This window comes from Lytechinus variegatus, chromosome 7 (genome assembly GCF_018143015.1).
Source record: "Lytechinus variegatus isolate NC3 chromosome 7, Lvar_3.0, whole genome shotgun sequence".
In the NCBI taxonomy this organism is placed as follows: Eukaryota; Metazoa; Echinodermata; class Echinoidea; order Temnopleuroida; family Toxopneustidae; genus Lytechinus; species Lytechinus variegatus.
The window spans coordinates 5,484,871-5,507,727 of NC_054746.1; the positions used below are offsets into that span (position 1 = coordinate 5,484,871).

A 22,857-nucleotide genomic window follows, 5' to 3' on the forward strand; every position below is an offset into this window, starting at 1 on the left:
AAAATCGGAGACATGATCATGTCCCCTTTTTGACGAGAATGTCTTTGACAGGAGGTAGATTCTAGTAGGCCATGTTTTCTTCTCTAAGATAAAAAGTAAGTCTTTAGCAGGAAAATATTTAAACGTTAATTAAGGAGAAATATGCGTGGGCCTTGCTTTTCTCCTGGGGTTCCGAGTATACTGTCTTGTGTAGAAGGAATATGATAAAAAAATCAAAACATTAAAAAACAGAAGACACATTCCAAAGCAAAATTTTGGTTAATGACTTCATGTTATGTAGTTTTGATGTGAATTATTCCAGTTAGTTAGTTTCTCAAGCGTCATGTAGTACATGTATTTTGGTTCCCATAGTCACCAAATAATCATCCAAAAATAACTTTTGATTGGCTGAACACTAAAAGTTGTTGCCATTGTAATTATCATTAAATGGCAAGGTTACCCTAAGAGTAACTTAACCAATTGGGTAATGAATGACTTTGCTATAACACATGTTCTCTACATGTATAGACTGCAGCCTGCATTTATGTAGACTCCGTCTCTAACAGGTTAACATTTCATGCGACAAGGTCCAAACTTGCAATCACCGTGTTAGAGCAAAGAGCTGCCAGAGTTTTTACTTCTTTGAAAGTAATACCTCAACAACTTATTACTTCTCCTTTCAATGACTTGTTTAATATCAACAGCATCATAATGTAATGAGCATGTTGGACAAGCAGGGTCAGTCTCTTTTATAACTTCACACTTTTCTCAACTGAAAACATGTACATAAATGTGAAAATAAATATGCACAGGATAAAGTATTTATTCTCATACAGGATTACAGTATTACCTGTAAAAATGATGTGTGTGGAGTTCTCCATTGTGCCTATTCAAACAGAATCCCCACACAAATTTACAGGATACATTGCAATTGGAATAAATTGGATATTCAATATATACCTATACGTACTATCTATGCATGTATGTCTGTATATGTATGGAACTGGTACTTTGCACCAAAGCAGTGAATGAGAAGCTGGTTGCATAGATTCAACTGCAGTGCTAGTGCCCTTCGGTAACATGAATATTCCCCAGGGAGTGGAGGATGTGAACATCACTGCATTGGGAGTACTTCACACTTCAACTCACCGAAATATTCCCCACGGAACGGATGTCAAACTCGCTGTAGATTGCCCTGCACTGTGAGCACCTCACATAATTAATAACCAACTGGAATATTCCCCAGAGAGTGGATGATGTGCATACATTGAAGGAAAAGCTTAAAGGTAAATGCTTGTTTTGGTAACGATATCAAAATGAGTTCATACAGAATCCAATGAAATGACCACCAAAGTGTCTGTTCGTTTAAATAAAACGCATGTGCCAAAGGATTCTGGAAGAAATTGTGTAATTGCTGAGAAATCAGCAAATAAGCACAGGATTCGGGTAGGGCGTCGGGCCCGACGCTCTAAGCAATAATTATACACTGTCCCACGTGCGCTTATCTGTGTTGGGGATCTTCGGTGTGGCCATTTTTCAACGTAGATTTCAAGATTTCACAAAGTTCAGTTAATGTAACTGTACCAGATCTAGATCCTCGATGATATACTGACAATTAAGCCTTGTTTTACAGACTTTCTCATGAAATCAGTGTTTACTGCAACTACTGGAATTTCTCTTTAATTTACCTGATGACTGGAAATACCTATCAGTGACTTAAAGACACATGGGCCCGTATTCTGAACTCTGGTTTAAATTAAACCCTGGTTTAAAGTTGTGGTTTAACTATGGAGAGCCAATTGGGGCACAATACACATTCAATTTAATTACTCATATGACACCCAAATTATCTGGGAATGAAAAATTAAGTATTTTGAAGTATTTTTTTTTTAATATGAAAGCAAAAGGAAACAAAATGGTAAACATAAGAATTTTACAATATAAACAGAATTTACACATTTTTGGCTCCCCATAATTTCAGCACGGAGTTAGACCATGGTCTAAGTTAAACCTGACTTCAGAATACGGGCCATGATGTTTTAAGATAAAAAAGGGGCTCTTATTACTCATCTGATAAGTTTTACTCTTTAGAACGTATACCAGCTCCTTCGATAACACCTTCCTAATCCGACAAGCAAGATGATTCAGACTAGCCAAACTGCTCTTGTAGACTCCTTCCATGATTCAGGAGCTTTCGGACCAATTTGAAAGTTCTTTTCTTGTTTTATAACGAGCACAATAATGATCTCAGGCATGTGTATTGAAAGGAAAATCACGATGTCTTTCAAGATTTGTCATACAAATTTACTCGCGATAGCAAATACTTTTGAAAACTCTGGTCTGCTCCTGAGATGAGATGGGATTGGCACCTTGATCCTTGTTCCCGTTGGGTTACCGTTCTCTTCTAGAAGTATTAAATTGTTCGTATCAAATCGAGGCAACATGCTGGCACCGGGCCTCCTCACTCCTACGACCAATGCCTTCTTTTTCTGCCCTTTGATGGCCACCAGGATCTTGTCCCCGACATTGCCGATTCGCTGTTTGTTGTAGACGTGGATGCAGCGTGGGGGTTTGTGCCTGATGCTCTCCGCTCCCAAGGACGAATTGTCAACACACCGTAGTCTGGTCAACAGGATGATTGCATTGCAGGGGCTGGAGGCACTGTTTAGATGCCAAGATAAAAAGATAATAGTGATAGAACTGGAGATGGAGTATGGAATCTTCACAAAAACATCTAGATTGATATTTGACTGTCAAAATTTTTATGCCTCTAACAATGTGAGGTCTTACAAGATCCGACAACACTACCAGATCCCTCAAACTAATCAGATATCATCTCTCTAATATGCATACCTTGACCAAGTTGGAATATGATCCCACAAATGGTTCTTAGATATCGCAAGAATGACAGAATGAAGGATGGACAAAGGAGAGAGAGGACTTGAAAATGTGATGAACCTATTGGGCAGTGGCCCAAATTTTTACTGCTTTGAAAATCAGCTTTTTTTTAAGAATACAAATTTGTATATTACTATAAAAATATGGATATTGCAAAGTACAGGTCATTGAAGATGAATACAGTATATAAGGATATTCACTATAATTGAAAATACAATGTTAACTCTTGATTCATCACAAACAAATGAAATAGAACTTGTTATAAAGATGAAGGAACTGTAAGAGTGGTTATCGGAAGCAATTTTAACATGATCTGAAAGTCCAATCGACAACAACTCTGGGCGATCTGTAAGTTTGCCAAATTGTGGCAAGATGGTAATAGTGAAAAAGGTGATTCGTAAATTCATCAGATTTTACCTTTTTTGCTTTAACATACTGTACAAAGTACAGTGTCTATTACTGCATAGCTGCATTTCTTCTCTCGAGAACTTACCTAATAGCCCTACATGAGACATCACTGAGGTGTTGCCCAATCAGATTTGAGTTCTTCAACAAGATGTGTCCTAGTCCTGCCATACCTTGGACCTATAATGTAAAACAAAGACCAATAAAATAACTATAATAATGATAATATGAAACATTTATATAGCGCTTAATCAATAAATTTCGAAACGCTGCATACTAAAACACCAGCTTTAGCACGGCTACCCTGATCGAGTGCATCAAGCATTCAAGGAGTTCCTTCTGACCGGGTACCCATTTATAACACACTATGAATATGTACATTTAGAAACATGAACAGAGTAAGAAAAAAAAAATAACAGAACATGTACATGAAATAGGATATCAATAGGGGAAGATTGGGGGATAAGAGATCCTTCAAATGGTTATTTCATCTTTATTTATTTTCTTATAAATAAAAAAACATCCATTAAAGTGGCATGTCAGAATCTGATATTGCCCGTCAGAATGCATTCGCTTTTTTTGGGTGGGCAACAGCAAATGATGTCAATGGGCTGCATGCCAGATATCGATCAATAACTACAAAACCATGCAATGCACGCACGCGATTCATCGTATCACATACAAGCTGTGCGCTGACTGCACTCTCGATTCGTCTCACGTGCCGGGGTAGACGTGACGGCGGTCGGCCTGTGCGTATAATCTAGCGAATAATGCCACTTTTCCTTTTTTTTTTCTGTCGGGTCCCGATGTGTGAGAAAAATGGGTGCCATGCGTGAAATCATGAGACGGACCCTGGATGCGTGAGTCTCACGCACAATGCGTGAGACTTGGTAGCTCTGCCTAGTGTGGGAACATTGGAATTTGCATGGGTGTGGGTCTCTGACCAATCAAGAGTGCAGTATTCTTGTTTTTGAGCTGCTTTCTATGTATAACCAGGCGCCTAGACCACTCGGCCATTGTGCGTGAGACTTGGTAGCTCTGCCTAGTGTGGGAACATTGGAATTTGCATGGGTGTGGGTCTCTGACCAATCAAGAGTGCAGTATTCTTGTTTTTGAGCTGCTAAAAATTGCCTAAATGTACTTGGCCTATGAAAAGCTGGCTGCTGACCCATCTAAATTACATCTTCTTATGAAAAATTATATCATATCAAAGGCAAAGCTTAGATCTTCAGTTTTATTATTATCTAAAAATCCTTTGGGCTCAAACAGAAATTAAGTGTGAAAAAACAACAACTTTTTTGTTGCATGAAAGAATTATTTTGCTTCATGTTTTAGATCAAATGTTTAACCTAGGCCTATAGGCTATATCACAATTTTTTTCAAAATCCAAACACATGACCTGAAAGAATGATTTTTCTTCTTCATAAAGATGCCAAAATCGGCATTATCGTGCTTTCTGAATCCGGAGACAAAAAAGATCTGGGGTACAAAATTTCTTACAACGCCTATAGTCTCGACAAAGGGTCTGAAGTTCCATCCGCGCTCGAGTTGGCTCACGATTAAAATCTGTGCGTCCGCACAATCGAGGCTATACTTTCTTATCCTCTCTCTCCCTCAAATATCTCTCATTTTCTTTTTCGCTTTTCGAGTGTTGGCTTGGACTAAAATAAAGAAAAACATATTGGAAAGTGGTTTGTTTGTTTCTGCTCTTTTTTTCCAGAACATTGTTTTCACTGACCGGATAACACTGACTAAAAATAAAATTCCTGTTTATCTAGGAAAATGCCTCACACTTTGTCAAATTGACTTTCAACAAACTAAATGAATATCAATAATCCCTGCAGCTCGATACACAGCTTTCACAAAATAATTACTTCCCAAAAATGATATTTACATGATATGTATATTACAAGTGTGCAGGAATGCCTAATTCAATAGACATGTAAATTTAACGGCTTGTTATGTGCGCGTGCCACATGCATGCTTGTTAATTTCTCATGCACACCTGTTGATTGACAGAAAGCAGAATTTACAGTTGTCTACTAAAAGTTGATAGAATCAAAATCGTCCTAAATTTATTTAGTCAGTGGTCGACAAAAATAAAATCACAATGATGATCTTCCCAATTCAAAGTTCTGTCTTATTTTGTCAGCCAAGTCAGGCCTCATGACTGACTGACTTAATTGACGAAATCTGAATAAAATGATCGGCCTATTTATTTAGTCAGTGTCACAAATTTTATTAACCTACTAACAATCTATCTTAAATGTAGGAAAGGAAAAAATCTAATTAAAAAATAACCCTGTCATATGCAATCTTACATTTTATTTAGTCAGCGATAATTAAGCCAAGTTTACATTTTTTTTACTCCACTATTCATAGAAATTTCACTGTCAGTTAATTTACCCATCGTTTTTTCTTCTTCACTCTTCAACTTTTTATAAGTCAAAGTATATCAACTTTCTATGTATTCATCGTTTTATTTGACTCCACTTTTCCAACTAAATCACGCACGGTAATTAACCTGTTTATTCCGTCAACCCCTCTTTTCCCTTGTCTTCAAAACCACTCTGCCACTTTTAGACAGTTTGCTATCCACCAAACAAATCAATTGAAACTGTCTATATCTTTATCCTCCTTTTTGACTCCACTTTTTAATGATATACGCACGGTAATTAACCCGTTTATTCCATCAACCCCTCTTTTCCCTTCTCTTCAAAACCACTCTGCCACTTTTAGACAGTTGGCTATCCACTAAATAAATCAATTCAAACTGTCTATATCTTTATCTTCCTTTTTGACTCCACTTTTTTAAACGATACGCACGGTAATTAATCTTTTTATTCCGTCAACCCCTCTTTTCCCTTCTCTTCAAAACCACTCTTCCACTTTAAGACAGTTCGCTATCCACTAAATAAATCAACCTAAAAGATCACGACTGGAAAGAAGTGCTGAATTCGAATGATGTTGATAATGCATACAATATTTTCTTACATGATTTTAAATATTATTGTGATAAACACATCCCTTTGAAAGAGCGATCCCCTGTTAATATGCGAATTAAAAAACCGTGGATCACACGAGCTCTTTTTAATTCCATTAGGAGAAAAAATATTCTTTATAAACGATTTCATTCGAAGCCAACACTTGTAAATGAAGACATATATAAAAATATCGTAATAAATTACATACACTTATACGTTCTGCAAAAAGAAAATATTTTTATAACAAATTTGAAAGAATAAAAGGTAATCTGAAGAAAACATGGAAGTTTTTGAATGAAATTCTAGGTAGAAACAAACCGTCTATAAGCAATGGAATTATGCATCATGATGTAAAGATAGAAAATCCGTTTGATGTGGCAAATGTATTCAATGACTTTTTTGTTACCATAGGGGAAAATCTTACTCGGTCTTTACCGAATTCTAACTCAATATTCTCTGATTTCATGCCTAAAATATTTGATAAATCTTTGTTTTTTAAACCAATTACTGAGCATGAAGTTGCTAATATCATAAAGAACATCAGTCCTGGAAAGAGCCCTGGATACGATACTTTGTCAATTGATATTGTTAAACCTGCTGTGTACTTCATTACTCAACCATTGACTCACATATGCAATTTATCTATTCAAACCGGTGTTTTTCCTGATAAAATGAAGTTAGCAAAGGTTGTGCCTGTATATAAAAAAGGAGATAAACTTGATTGTAATAATTATAGACCGATATCTGTTTTGCCATTGTTTTCGAAAGTTCTTGAAAGACTAGTATACAATAGGTTGTACAATTTTTTGATGTCCAATAATTTACTCAATCCCAATCAATATGGTTTTATGAAAGACTGTTCTACCGAGTTTGCATTAATTGAACTAACTGACTTAATTTTGAATTACATTAATAAAAATAAACATGCAATCGCTATTTTCATGGATTTATCAAAAGCATTTGATACTTTGTCACACTCTATCTTGCTGTCTAAGCTTTCTTTTTATGGAATTAGAGGCTTGCCTCATGCCTGGTTCTGTAATTATTTAAAAAATAGGAAACAATTTACCGTGTACAATGGCCAATCATCAAATTCCAAAATAATTTATTCAGGTGTTCCCCAAGGAAGTATTTTAGGCCCCCTTTTATTCTTAATTTACATAAATGATATTATCAACTGTTCAAACTTCTTTAAATTTGTACAATTTGCAGATGATACCTCATTGATTGCCTCTAATATAAACTTTCAATCTTTAATCCACATGATCAATATAGATCTTAATTTTGTTTATGACTGGCTTGTTTGTAATAGATTGTCATTGAATATTTTGAAAACAAAATTTGTGATTTTCAGAAATAAGCAAAATAAAAGATTAGACTACTCTAGTGTTAAACTGTTTCTGAACAGGTCTGAAATAGAACAATGTTCTACTTTCACATACCTGGGCGTACAATTAGACGAGTTTCTTACATGGGATTCTCACATTAATACAACAAGTACAAAAATATCTAAAATTACTGGTATTATGAATAATGTTAAGCATATATTACCACTCAAACTTTTATTTACAATGTATAATGCCTTTATATTGCCCCATGTTTTGTATTGTAATGTTGTGTGGGCTTCTCTACATGCTTCTAAATTATTAAGAATATATCGCTTACAAAAGAAAGCCCTTCGCATATGTGCAAATACCCATTACCTAGCTTCTTCCCTACCCTTGTTTCGCCGTTTTTCAACATTGAATGTGTATGACTCTAACAAATTATCGGTTGCTTCATTGATGCAAAAGTTTTTTACCAAACGTCTCCCTCCCTATCTAACTCAAATGTTTTGTTTAAATGTGAATGTTCATTCTTATTCTACCCGGCAGTCAACCAACTTTCACCTCTGGAAAACAGAAACCAATAATCTCTCAAAGTCAGTCCGTCATCTTGGCCCTATTATTTGGAATTCCTTGCCTCTTGAAATTCAACGCACACAATTCAATTCACTTTTTAAAAAACGATTGAAAAAATTCTTCCTCTCCAACCTAAATAACCGTTAAACAATTTTCCACTCGGCATTTTAGAGGGCCGGAGTGTGGCGTCGCAACAGTATTTCATTCTTTATCCATCTCAGGCTGGTTGCTTGCATTTATCAAATGCAGCCCTATTTTCCTGTTTGTGTTTTTTTTTTCATGGTTCACTTAGCGACCGGCTGGCATGTCGTCAGTGTTTTGGTTTGTAAGAAAGTACTGACGACGTGCCCGCCGATCATCGCAATCAAGCTATACTGTTGGGGCGACACATTCCGGTGTTCTATTTGTTAAGCTATTATCTATAATCATTCTTATGTTTTATTCTTGGTTTTGCCTTTTTTCAAGCCTTTGAGGCTTTTTGGGATACCTTTTTCTTTCATTATTTTTTCTTAATCTCAATGTTTCATGATTATATTTGTATATTTATGTTCAAAATAATGTATGATATTTGTATGTTTTTACTTGTATATAATATTGAAAGAAATAAATGAGAGTATTTCTGCTCTCCCACAATCACAATCACAATTGAAACTGTCTATATCCTTATCCTCCTTTTTGACTCCACTTTTTTAACGATATACGCATGGTAATTAACCTGTTTATTCCATCAACCCCTCTTTTCTCTTCTCTTCAACACCACTCTGCCACTTTTAGACAGTTGACAATCCACTAAATAAATAAATTGAAACTGTCTATATCTTTATCCTCCTTTTTGACTCCATTTTTTTTAACGATACGCACAGTAATTAACCTGTTTATTCCATCATCCCCCTCTTTTCTCTTCTATTCAAAACCACTCTACCACTTTTAGATAGTTGGCTATCCACTAAATAAATCAATTCAAACTGTCTATATCTTTATCTTCCTTTTTGACTCCACTTTTTAAAACGATACGCACGGTAATTAACCTTTTTATTCCGTCAACCCCTCTTTTCCCTTCTCTTCAACACCACTCTGCCACTTTAAGACAGTTCGCTATCCGCTAAATAAATCAATCGAAACTGTCTATATCTTTATCCTCCTTTTTGACTCCACTTTTTTAACGATACGCACAGTAATTAACCTGTATATTCCATCAATCCCCCTTTTCCCTTCTCTTCCAAACCACTCTGCCACTTTTAGACAGTTAGCTATCCATCCAATAAAATTTCAACAAGCTTATTATTTATCATCCTTCTTGACTCCATCGCGTGTTATCGCGTGGCCAAAACCCATAGACGGAGCCAAAAAGAACGATAAAGTTAAGATTCTAGGTTTTATCCTCCTTTTAAGCTCCGTCAATGGGTTTTGGCAACACAATAACACGCGATGGAGTCAAAAAGGAAGATACAGTAATAGTACGCTGAAAATTATTGTGTGTGACTGTGTATGATATATCATCTGGGATGATCCATTATGATTTGGGGGTGTGATGATGCGAGAGTTATCATGCAATGTCGTGTCAACGGAGAAATTGTCCCACATGCGAGAGTCCATGAGAGCTAGCCGAGTGAGCTTGCATTGAACGAAATAGATCTATTGAAAGTCAATGAGGCGTAGTCGTGCTTAGTGAAATTCAGGTACTGCATAAGTTTATGGCTCCGGAGTCAGCATTCACGATATGGCCCCTAAATCATGTAATTTGGTTGATATTTAGCGCAGCAATGGCCGAATTAAAGAGGTGTTTTTCGTTCGCACCAAGCTCATTAACAATGCAAAACCCCCCCCCCCTCTCTCGTTTCAGTTCCTTACTTACTGGCTGTTCAGAGAACAGCAGGTATCATATCATCGCTGCATAAGTTGAGTCAATAATATTAATGAGTCTGGTAAATGTCAAGTACAGGGGGATTGAAAGAAAGGCAGGTTACTGAGAGTTGACAGGTTGTAAGGGACAAGAAAAGGACATGCAACTTAAACTAAAATGAAGTGCAGTGTAGCTTATAGGATCATGGCAAATCCCATACACAGTGGTAAGTATATGGGACCGAAGTAATTTTACCAATCATGCCAATTATTTTGGCAACCTTTATTTCATTAATATAAGAAGCTTTGAGCAAATCTTTGCCAATTGATGATCATTCAATTACAAAGCGGATTTACATACCTCTTAAAATATGAATTCTAGAACCAGAAGATCTCCACTCTGCATTAGATTTCGCCCTCACAGCGATGGTTTTTAGGCACTTCGCAAAATCTGGCAGCTGTTGGTTGGTTGAGTTTAGTGGGGAGGTGGCGCTATCCATCGATTTCATGTTTGGAGGTGCACAAAGTTAGCAATTGCTAGTAGAATGGGGTTAATGAAAGAAAAGCATAATTGTTTTAACGTGTTTTTAATTTGAAACGTGTTTTTAATTTGTAACGTTTGCCTATTGTATATGTGCTTTGTGTATATTATTGTCATTTAATTTATCAATCATTATTGTAAGGTATATATATTGCAATCAATTGCTATGGAAAGTTCAACCTGACAAAAAATTTATTCAAAAGTAGCAGTAAAAAATGAATATATATATTTATAAAAACTCCTCAAAAAAAGGTTGGAAATATTTTGGCTTTGATTGATGATCCCTCCTCGGTTTTAGTAAATACCCCCGGGGGCCACTTACATTGACGAGTGGATACCATGCGCGACCAAAAAAACACGTAAAAAGGATGTCTTTTTCACGATTGGGCACGTTACGTACGTAACGTGATAAGGGTGTCAAAAACACAAAATTAATGAAAAAAGGGTATCTATTTCGCTAGGAAAATTACGTGTTTAGGGTCAAATTTGCGGGGATGATAAAACAAAATTAAAATGTTTTATAAAGGATGTCCTTTTTGCGCCAACACTTCGTGTTTAGAGTCCGATTTGCGCAAGGTGTAGAAGGTGGGGTCGTACTAAACCAAAAAAGATAAAGCCCACGACCGAAGGACCCGTAACAATAAAACATTCCTGTACTTGTTTAGGGGTTCATTTCAGGGAATATTTGCCAAAAGTATCGTTTTGTTTCCAATACTTGTTAAGGGTAGGGTTTCACACGCCAATACTTGTTAAGGGGTGCATTTTCAGAATATGGAAATTACGTGTTTAGGGTGCTTTTCGAGACCCCATGGTCGCGCATGGTATCCACTCGTGAATGGAAGTGGCCCCCCCCCCGGGTAAATACCAATGTGTAATTTATATCAATTAATAGATTATTTAGTTCTCTTTAAAATGATATTTTACATGATATGATTATGGTTCACATGGAGGTGAAGTGCCTTGAAATGTGCCTGTGAAATGCGAGTGGGGCAAGGTCAAAGTTCAAAAGTTGCGAAATGACATGATATTTAAGTCACTGTTCTTTTTTCAGTCATGAGTGAGTTTCTCAGCGGTTTGTTTTAATTGTTTTCATGCACCTTAACATCAACAAGGAATCAAACACACCTCTGCACAAGCAAACACATAACAAACAAACAAACAAACATGCATGGGTATTTCAAACCACGACTCAAACCATGTTATCTCACGGGACCATTGCGACAGAAGAAGGGGCTTGAACGGATTTTCATCTCTATTGACACTGACAAAAGAATCATGTTCTGTATTGACCCTTCATGGCTATTTCTGCTCGTTTTGCAGCTTTTCAATTCAGACCTTATCCAAAACTTTTGAATCCTGCTCTTTTCGTGATAGCATGATCATAACAAGCATGTTATCATTTTAAAGAGAATTCAATGATCTTTTGAATGATGTCAAATATGTATTGTGTAAAATTGGGAGTTGGAAAAAATTAATGGCCAAAGTCAGATTTTCAAACTGTTTCTGAGGGGTTTATATATAAAACGGTTGGTGAAGGCGCTGGCGGATTCGGGGGGGGGGGAGCAGACCCGTGCCCCCTTGAGATGCACAATTAAATTTTTTAATGTAAAAATGCCAATCACAAAAGTGTGCCCTCCCCCTCTTTTTTTTGCTGGTCGAATTTTTTCGTGAACGAAATGTCCTCATTTTTTGTTGAAAACCTTTTTTGGGGGGCTTGTCAAATCTTTCCTCGGGGAAAATGTACATCTCCTTTTGGAAAATCCTGGATCAGCCCTGGGTAGTTTCAGGAAAATCCTTCAAAGATTAAAAAAAAAGTTACAAGAATTTTTATTTTTGATCTGTGACGTCATATACGCGAGCAGCTTCCACATATCCTTTAAAAATTGAAAATGGCTTTTATTGTACCTATATCAACAGGCAATTATCATTTCACACCGCTCCTGGAAAATTTTTTTTATCCATCATTAGCCATTGAAGAAAATTGATGGGGGTGCATTTAATTTCAAGGCCCCTTGCAATGCATATAGGCCTATTCATGTACCGTCTTTATAGAAACTAATAAACATGACTCTTGCTGCTGAGAGATCAGCATGACCTTAGATAAAGTGCATTTAAACTTCATATCTAATATGGCATAACAACGAAATTCGAAACCGCTTCATTTCTGTCCCAGGGTTCGTTTGCGGAGTATTGAGTTCAAAGTGCAATCATGGGTTCTGTGTCGTGGGGATTCCAGCTCTGGGGCCCCGTTTTACCATGAGATGCAAACAAACGCAACTTGTTTTTAAACCAATCAGGACTGCGCATTTGGGGACTCGCGTCTGAGTTGGTGAATTGAGATTAATCGAAACTCCTTCTGCAACTGGCTACTGGCGATGATGGATGGGGGTGGAAAGGGTGGTAGATGTTGACGTCACTCCATGGAAACGGGAACATTCTTGGAGCACGCAGAGTCGTCCCCGATTCTCGCTATACCTTCTCTCTCCTTGAACCGGGCTGCTGCCTTTGGACGTGGATAATGATCATCGACCTCTTTTCACCGATGGACGTGAAGGGAAGAAGTTATCGTAAACGGAACTGCATACATACTGGCGAATCTTTATAACCACTCTCTAATTCAAAACCAATTCAAGGAGCATCTGATGATTATCAAGATTACCAAGGGCAGTAATTACAATAATCGAGTTAGACTTCCATCATAAAAAGATAACCATGAAACCGACGGAGTTGGCAACATACCGGAAAGTTAATGTAGTTGGAGATAAAGTTCTACCTAGCGTTGGCTTACGAAAGTGGAGCAACTTTGAGCATGGATTAAAACGCACCAAATGTATCTATTTACGCAGCAATAACGATGACATCATATCAAGACCGATGCCGCCACCCAAAGAACAACCAGTGGAGCTACCGGGAATCAGGTCGAAAGGAAAGAGGGAAAAATGTGGGAGTATATGCGTGCATGACAAGGAAGCATATAATGGATCATTCATATCAAAGACACGGAGAGAATCAGAAACCACGTCTTCAAGTTCACACGATTTCAACAGCTGCAAAGAAACGGATGTGAAGTTTGCTGAAGGCGAATGCTCTCTTGGCATGCTTGGTGCGAATAGCATTAGCAGCAGTGCAACCGGCAGTGAGTCCTGGACCAGCGGAAAAAGCAGTGCAACATCACCAAGACGTCGAATTCGCGTCCCAACTGCAATGGCCAATTCTTCTGGCGCAACTACCAATGGCAGCCAGTACTCAAAACAGGTCTCAGTGCAACAGAGTCCCAGACCACCGAGTAAACCAAGAAACGTCTTTATGAAATCCCGATCGAAAAGAACCGATAAGATCTTACTAGGAAACGATGGGCATGGTCACATCATAGAAAAGGACGATTCTGGCGAACATGACGATCATGGTAATGATGACCACTTTACAGCCTTTCGGTCAAAGACACCTATCTTTGGCAAATCCAGGCATTTTAAGGCAACGACGCTTCAGAATATTATGGAGATTTGCCACCCCCAAGACTCTGGCGAATATGATAATGGGAAGAAGATACAGAAACGGGTTTCGAATCCGTCATCTCGAAGGCGATCCGTGGGCAATTTGCTAAATCATCGTGCAGATAGAGGCGATGACCCCCCGTCATCGCACAACGGTCGTCGCGGATCAATGCCGGTGGACATTCGTGAACTGAAAGAGAAAGTAGATGGAATTCGTTTTATCAATGTCAGGGAATTTTCTAGGGACTATATTGAGAATATTTTGTTGCGTCGGGACAAAAAGGCAACAAAAGGAATAGGTGGTGACGAACGAAGGCAGAGTAAATGTTTATCTTGGCTCCAGTCTCTCGAGGGAGCTTTATAAGTCAGCAGGGGCGGCGGAACGTTAATTTTTTTTTTTTGGGGGGGCAAGCCAAAAAGGGCACTTAACTGTCAAAAATGGCATTTCAAAGCAAATTAAGGGATATTTTGATCATGAGATAATCACCTGCGTTAAGTAGTTGTGTGTTTTGTAGTAATTAAGTTGAGCGAAGCCTTTTTGAAGTGATTTCTGATTGATGGAAATATATGTTTAGGCTTTATTTTTATTAAAAAAAATCAAATCTGAAGTTGTTAAACTCGCCTTTTGTTCAATACTATTATCCAGCAAATTACTATTAAAGGGACATCGATTGCGAGATGCTGCGAGCGCGAATCGCGAGCTCAAACTTATGGACATTTCATGAATTAATAAGATCTGAAAATAAAACATTCCTAGCAGTTTTTGCTATAATGAAAAAGATGTTATCTAACTAAAGAATTGTAGCGAGTGCGAAGCGCGAGCTGAAATCGTTCATACACTGGCCAGAAATGGAAGCTGATAAGGACTGCATTTAGAGACGGACGAATAAGATACAGATCTCACCAATATGAAATAATGCAAGCGTGAGCCGAAAATTTGTGATTTTAAAACCCTTACTGGACATTCTAAGCACTTATGAATGAGAACCTTACTAATTAATAGTTGATGCAAGCGCGAAGCATATGAGCTAAAAAAATTTGTGATATTCCAACCCGAAAACTTGACATTCTAAGCACATTTTGCAACCAAGAACAGAATGAGTACCTTACTAATTAATAGTTGATGCGAGCGCGAAGTGCGAGCCAAAAATGATTTTCTAACCTATAATGTTAATACTTTACTTCAAAAAGGTATTTTATCTTGAAAAAGGGCACATGTCATTTTTTTTAAAAAGACACTTTCCATTTGAAAAAGGGAATTTTTCCTACTTGGAACTTTTTGGGGGCAAGTGCCCCCCGGTTCCGCTGCCCCTGTAAGTTAGTATCCTGAAAATGCAGTGATGGTGCTTTATTGGTACAGGAAATAATTTTCTATTCAATCTTTAGACATATTGCATGATTTCCTCATTTGATCTTGATGTGTCACTCTTATAAGTAATTTAATGAAGAAGTGTTAATCACTCAGACTTCTACTTCTACGACGATACTCGGCAGGATCGATAAGTCAGGATGTCGTTTTAAGGAAATATCTTGGGTGCTCATCTGCAGTGGTCATCTATCAGATTGAATGATTAAAATTCAACTAAATTATATGATATAACGAAAGTGTCCACTATCCCGTCCACTACAAAAAAAAACAACATTCCACTAGAGTTCTTTGTTTTAGTGTATAGGTTTATAAATGTCAAACAGGAAAGAAGGGTGGATTTTCCCCCATTAAATCTAGTCAGCTCATAAGTGTTATCAGCTATCCTCTAGAAGAGTATAGGGGGACTAAGAAAAGCGAGGATTTGTAATTAAGACCTGAATTTGCAAATAAGATATTCTCTACGGACATGACGGTGCTGCTTGTGCACAAGCAAGACGTTAAAAACATATTGTCAGTTAAAAGTTGTTATTATTACTCCATTCTATTTTTTGTCAGTTGCTAATTCATTTCTTTAATGGAGAGCGAGCAGTAAAATGACTAAATTTAATCAATGATGTTGTGAGTCGTTTGTTTTTTAGTTGTTGTTGAGGAAAAACACATTTAAAAACAAATCATTAAAGGACAAGTCCATCCCAGAAAAATGTTGATTTGAATACAAACATAACACTGAAAATTTCATCAAAATATGATGTAAATCAAGAAAGTTATGACATTTTAAAGTTTTGCTTCATTTCACAAAACAGTTATATGCACATACCGGCCGGTATGCAAATGAGGGACCTGATGACATCCCTCACTCACTATATCCTTTTTATTTTATTAAATGAAATATAAAGTATTCTAATTTTCTCCCCATTGTCCTGCGAAACAAATTTTTATTTCTCCCTGAACGTGTTAGACAATTACCATTGTCTAACATTTTATGGATCAGTCAAGTTGGTCCTTATTGTCAAATCTGTAAAATTGAAATATATGATTCAAACTTCAAACAATAAGAAACAAAAGAAATGGTGAGGGACATCATCGTTTATCTCATTTGCATGTGACTAAATTGTGAAAAATAAGCGAAACTTTAAAATGTCATAACTTTCTTATTTTACATCCGATTTTGATGAAACTTTCAGCATTGTGCTTGTCTTATATTGATTTCAACCAACATTTTTCTGAGGTGGACTTGATCTTTGAATGACCTGACGATTGATCATTAATTGGTCACATATCGTCCCAATTGGACTCTGTTTATGCCCCTGATTTTATGAATAGCGGTTACTGTGACCCTGTCAAATATTCTTCGAATTACTGTGTGGTAGTAAGTTAACTTTCATATCATTATGTCATAAACTGTGAGCAATTCGTTTACGCATTACATTTAAGGTAGATTGATCCTGCTAGGTGTCATACCTGCCTCCCCTCTACAGTTATAGTGACGCACCTAGCATAAAGTGTTACAACTGTAACAATTTCAACTAGGGCAAATACCACAGAAACCCTGATTATGCTTGGCTGTTGATTCTTGTTGCCATGGCAGTTGCCATAATGGTGAAGTTACCTCAGATGTATTCTTTGTCCCAGGTTTTTCCTTATTTTTATAGCAACACAGAAACATCTGAATGACAGGTAAAATATGGTCGACTATTGCCAACTCGTCCCTTTCATCACATGGTCCACTTCATTATGTCTAATGCCATTCCGTCCATCAAAATTTCGTCCTACAACCATTTGGTCCAATGACCATTTGCTCCAATAATCACTTCGTCTAATCACCAGTTCGTCTATGACCATTTCGTCTAATAACCAGTTGGTCTTATAGGCCCACCCATTTTCTTTTCATTCATTTCGCCCAATTAACACTTATCCAATTAGAACAAATGCTTTATGGACTAAATGGCTATTGGACCGACTGGTTATTAGACGAAACGGTGAGTGGACGAAATGATAATTAGATCATGAGGATAGTGGACGAACTGATGGTAGACCAAATGATAGCAGACGAGTTGGCAATTGGACGAATAGGCATTAGACCGGTTGACAGTTTTTCGATTGAAGTTCACTGTTTCTTGCCAATCATGACCTTGCTATGATGTTACTTTATATCATATGACGGCACAAAAACGTCCTTTACCCTGACCTAACAGCGTTCTGGTTGAAAATAATAATCTTCTACTTTATATGAAAACGTGTGAAATATCGGGACGATGTCCTTATTGCTCTTTATATAATACATTGTGTTGTTAATCAGTTAAAGATCATCCTTGCATATTATAACTGAAATATATGTCAGCAAATTACATATGTGATGAAGATTCGACGACCTTGCGTAAGATAATCAATGATTACTCATTGGTGCATTTCGAATGATCGTTGTTATGTGACTTCCATTAAATATCTTAATGATAGTGAATACAAATCCACATCTGAGAAGAAACAACGGCTGATATTTTTGTTTATGATTGAGAGGCTCATTTAAAAAAAATAGATCTCGTCGACAAAAATAGTCGATCAGGGAGATTGCATTCTGTCGACATTTATTTGCCTTATCGAAAAAAACTAAATTCGGTCGACATTTTTTTTATCGGGGGGGGGGGTGGGTGCTGGCATTCTGCAGACCCCTTGTTTTTTTAACACCAGTGCAAGATATTACACATTACATTTACAAGATCTTCTAATACAAGATCTTACTAATCTGACATTACCGTACACTTGCCCTCTTTCTATGTTTCTCCCTCTCTGAATCTTGGAGAAGATTTTATTTATAATTTGTAAAAAAGTGATCTAAGCACATCTTTTGTATATATTTTTTTATTTTCTCAAGGAAATATACATGTTTTTTAAGAATCTGCAAATTACCAGCTTAATTCAATCCCGGAATCCAATAGTTCACTCATCGTGGTTACTTTTTTCATCATTTCACTGATTCAAAGTTAAAAAATAGGCCTATATTTTGGGTGAAATTTAGAAGGGGGGGGGGGCTCATGCTCAAAGCTCTAGCCCCATTTCCAGCTTGCAAGTATATGTATTTGGCATTCTATGCTGTGTCGTATTTCTGAAAGTGGATTATGATTCCTTTTCTTTCAAAGTATTTGAATAATCTTTATGACTCACATATTTTCTTCGGTATTTTACTTCTTTTCTTTCCTCCTCATTAACTACTTGAAAGTTCTTTTGCTGCCCTTGTCGTCCCTGAAAATGATTTGCCAAACTAGGTGCCCCTAACTTCCTTTATATGTGTTGGATATTACTGACGACATGATTCTGACGTATATGCGATAATGCGTATAGCAAATAGTACATGACGATACACTAAAGCATAGATAAATTGCAAAGAATAAAGGTCATGCTCGTTTGAAATTCAATAAACAGGGAACAAAACATGGTGAGTAAATTTTCGAAATATGTCCCCGACACTTTGCTGATCCGTTGGGTGTTTTTGATAAGATATTCATAGATATTTTATTGAAGAATATTAGGGATTTATCTTGATTGAATAAATGTAAAATTTTTCTGACGCGCGCGGAGCATTATTCACAAATTTCTCATGATGATCCGATGAAGTTCACTTTGTGACCTTCATGTCTCGAGGCCAGGGGCCCTTGCCACAAAGCTTTGCAATCATCGTAGAAGAATATCTTTACGAGTGATCGCATTGACCACAATGTACAATCATTCGTAAAAAAATAAAGCGTAAGATCAATTTCTATACTTTGTGATATATACCCTTGCATGCATGCTTCCTACAGACATGACAGATTTGAATTCCTGCAGAGTTGATTCCTTTTCTTTGAAAAGCATGAGGGACTACGTGCAAAACGTCAGGGTTAATGTGATTTGCAAAACACTCTCGTCACATCACGCTCAGACGTCTGCTTTATGAAATGAACATACTTTTATTCCATGTTTATCCTAAATAACAAGGATGATATTGACGCACAGAAAGCAAAAAGAATTGATATTTGCATTGGTACACTAAGATCATTAAAAATATGAAGACGTCCTTGTCCTTTGGTTACTTATAGCAAGGAGAGGATAGGCGAGTTCAATGTCATTCTTGGTTTGATCGAATCATTATTGTGTATCAAACACGGGTGAACTTTCAATCAATCAGAACTATCGTCATATGTTCGGAGGGGGGGATGAGGACCAACGGAATGTTTTGGGGTCAAGAGTCATGATGATGCGAGGTGATGTCGGGGTGATGTCAAAATTGGGAATCGAATGACACGTCATACGAAATCGTATATATCCTCCTTTTTCCTAACCTGTCCACTGAAAGCTCCGGAAGCTGAAACCAGATGACGAGATGGGAAGACGAGAAGGCGGGTTAAATGAGTAGAAGACTAATTGTTTAAACTCTGAAGGTCTACTTGTTTTTGACAAGATGTTGAATCTTGTTTGTCGACTTGCTTGAGACAAGAGAACGAGATGACGAGATGTTGAATCTTGTTTGTCGATTTGTTTTGGGACAAGAGAACAAGATGAGATGTTGAATCTTGTTTGTCGACTTGTTTTGGGACAAGAGAACAAGATGACGAGATGTTGAATCTTGTTTGTCGATTTGTTTTGGGACAGGAGAACAAGATGACGAGATGTTTAATCTTATTTTGGGACAAGAGAACAAGATGACGAGATGTTGAATCTTGTTTGTCGATTTGTTTTGGGACAAGAGAACAAGATGACGAGATGTTGAATCTTGTTTGTCGATTTGTTTTGGGACAAGAGAACAAGATGACGAGATGTTGAATCTTGTTTGTCGATTTGTTTTGGGACAAGAGAGCAAGATAACGAGATGTTGAATCTTGTTTGTCGATTTTTTTGGGACAAGAGAACAAGATAACGAGATGTTGAATCTTGTTTGTTGGCTTGTTTGGGACAAAATGGAGTCATTTTCCAACATATCAACTCATATTTTCTTGTCCCAAACAATCGACCTGGCGAGTTCCAATAACTCGTCACCTTGTCCCAAACAATTCGACTTACCGAGTTCCAACAATCTCGGTTTCGTTTTTATGTGGGACGCACTGTATAGGACCAAAGCTATGGAATCAATTGCCTATCCAATTACGACAAATTTCATCAACAGAAAAATTCAAGTCCCAACTAAAAAAATTATTTGTTCCTCTCCCACAGTTTAGTGTGTTTTATTCAGGATAATTCAAAATTAAATTCTTTTTCGTTTTCTATTATTGTGTGTATGTATATGCTTATTTTTCTTGACGCGCCATGGGCACCGAAATGTGGACCTTTGCGCTTATAAGTAGCAACCATTATTATTATTGTAATTGTATAATATATTGCCCCTTCTCAATCCGATGCAATATTGACCGGGTAATCAGTTTAAGACAGTAAATCTTTGTGACGCAGCATTCATTTTCATTTCTTTTATTTATTCATTGGTATAGATCAACATCAAGCTAGAAAGATAAGTTTACAATTTATATTACTGTAAATAACATCAACATGAATATATTATTGTAAATTATATACATATTTCGGAAAGTACAAATTTGAAATGGTAGGCGTAACTTAAATCAAGGTTCCCCAGAGCTATACCCTTTGGAAAAATTGGTGATGCCGAAAAAATGTCTCTACCGGGAATCGAACCCAGGCCCTCTTCATTTAATCCATTTCTTTACAATATTTAAATAAAAGAGTTGCCAAAGCTGTTGTACACGTAGGTATAACTTCACACATTAGTATATTTTCTTCCATACGTGTACTGTATCAAAGCAGTAGCTTTGATCCAGCTGAGGCTTGGCGGCTTGTCATTATTCAAAAAGTACCTTCACCCGACAAAGGAAATTATAATTGGTATAGTGTCGAAAATCTGTCTATCTGACGGTCAATCGGATCGGGGTCGCCCTAGCCACCAACCCGTCTCTGTGGTCTAGTGCTTAAGGCACCGACGTTCAATGCTGAGACCCTGGTTCGATTCCGGTAGAGACATTTTTTTGGCATCACCAATTTTTCCAAAGGGTAGATAGCTCTGGGGAATCTTGATTTAAGCTACGCCTACCATTGTTCACTTCATCCATTTCTTTACAATATTTAAATAAAAGACTTGCCAAAGCTGTTGTACATGTATAACTTCACACATACACACACCCCTCACCCCCTCACACACACACACAATCACAAATAAACGATCACACATTGGCTGCTCTAAACATGGAGCTTAGCAACACCAAATCATCGAATATGTTTCTAACTTCATGAAGTGTCATAGTCCTACGTTCCCGACTGCACAGACCACAATGTACGTGGTTCGAATATCACTCCAGCACCAATTTCCCTTGACAAGACATTGATCTATTTCATAATTGCCACACTCGATCCAACTGAAGTAAAGGGGTACAAGACAGGAATGTGGCAGCTACGCGAGAGTCAGGGAAATAATTTTGGAGCACAAGGCGTGTCGTCATATAGGAGGAATCAGAGTGAGTGTTACATATATATATATATATACATTAAAGACTACTATCATTATAACTATAACTATTTTTATTATTATCATTATCATCATCATCAATACAGTATTCATCATCATCATCAACATCGTTTTTATGTGAGTTTTACATCAGTAGAGATATACTCCCCTCTATAGGAAGCACGCTTCGCATGCATGAAGTAGCACCCCGTGAAAGTCTAACTGTGGATCCGCGCCTGAATAAGGCTCCTAAGATTTTTTTTCTTTCAGATCGATCATTTTTTTGGTCTCCTTTGGTAGAATTGTTGATAATTGTAAAAAACGGTTTACAATTGTTATATACCATTTTGAACGACTATAAAGGAAAAGATGGATAAAGATTAAACCCAAAGACACAAAAAATAAAAGCAGACATAACAAACCGATGTCAAAACAATGACAATTAAATGATATTGACTGGTTCGTTACAATTTCTATACTTTCATTCATCGGTAACAGTCGAATGGTCACGGGGGCAGAGTGGTGAATTACAGTGTATTCTACTGGCCCCTTTGATGAAGGCGCTGTAGACTTCGGGCAGGGTTCTGCTGGCGGGGCATTCCCAGTAATTGGATCCCATGCCCATTGCTTGCATTCGCAAATGTCTGGTGTCTTTGAAAACTCAGAAGAACAACAGTAAACAGGATTTTTGCCACTTTTGCCTATTATTACCTGATTTAATGTTTGGCCTTTTTCTTTCGGTTTAGTAAATGGGGGCATTATCGCACCTTTTTGAAAGCATTCAATCTTCCCACGTATACTTCCAATTGGAGCTCTACAGTACAGTTTGATCCATCCTCCGTAGTACTCCGTTGGATTACATGTAACAAAGCCTGGTGGGTATTCGACCTCTAACCAAATCCTGGTAAAACGATGCATGTTGCCATCTATGTATGTCGTAAGAATGAACGTACCCATATCACC

General features: G+C 37.2%; 1 protein-coding gene across 1 annotated transcript; it reads right to left on the bottom strand.

Moving 5' to 3' along the window:
* Positions 1-1,936: 1,936 nt before the first annotated feature.
* LOC121418280 (39S ribosomal protein L14, mitochondrial-like) lies at positions 1,937-10,456 on the bottom strand. The gene is made up of 3 exons (XM_041612059.1): positions 10,371-10,456; positions 3,371-3,462; positions 1,937-2,640 (listed from the first exon to the last, which is right to left on the bottom strand). Exons 2-3 carry the CDS (start codon positions 3,451-3,453, stop codon positions 2,274-2,276), a joined length of 450 nt encoding a protein of 149 aa, XP_041467993.1. The 5' UTR covers positions 3,454-3,462; positions 10,371-10,456; the 3' UTR covers positions 1,937-2,273.
* Between the last annotated feature and the right edge of the window lie 12,401 nt (positions 10,457-22,857).

What these genes read in the sequence shown, in the direction of transcription:
- LOC121418280 (XM_041612059.1), bottom strand. Translation starts at nt 3,453, where the DNA reads ATGGCAGGACTAGGACACATCTTGTTGAAGAACTCAAATCTGATTGGG. An exon ending in GTCTCATGTAGGGCTATTAG is followed by an intron (nt 2,641 to 3,370) that starts GTAAGTTCTCGA and finishes GCATCTAAACAG; the next exon opens with TGCCTCCAGCCCCTGCAATG.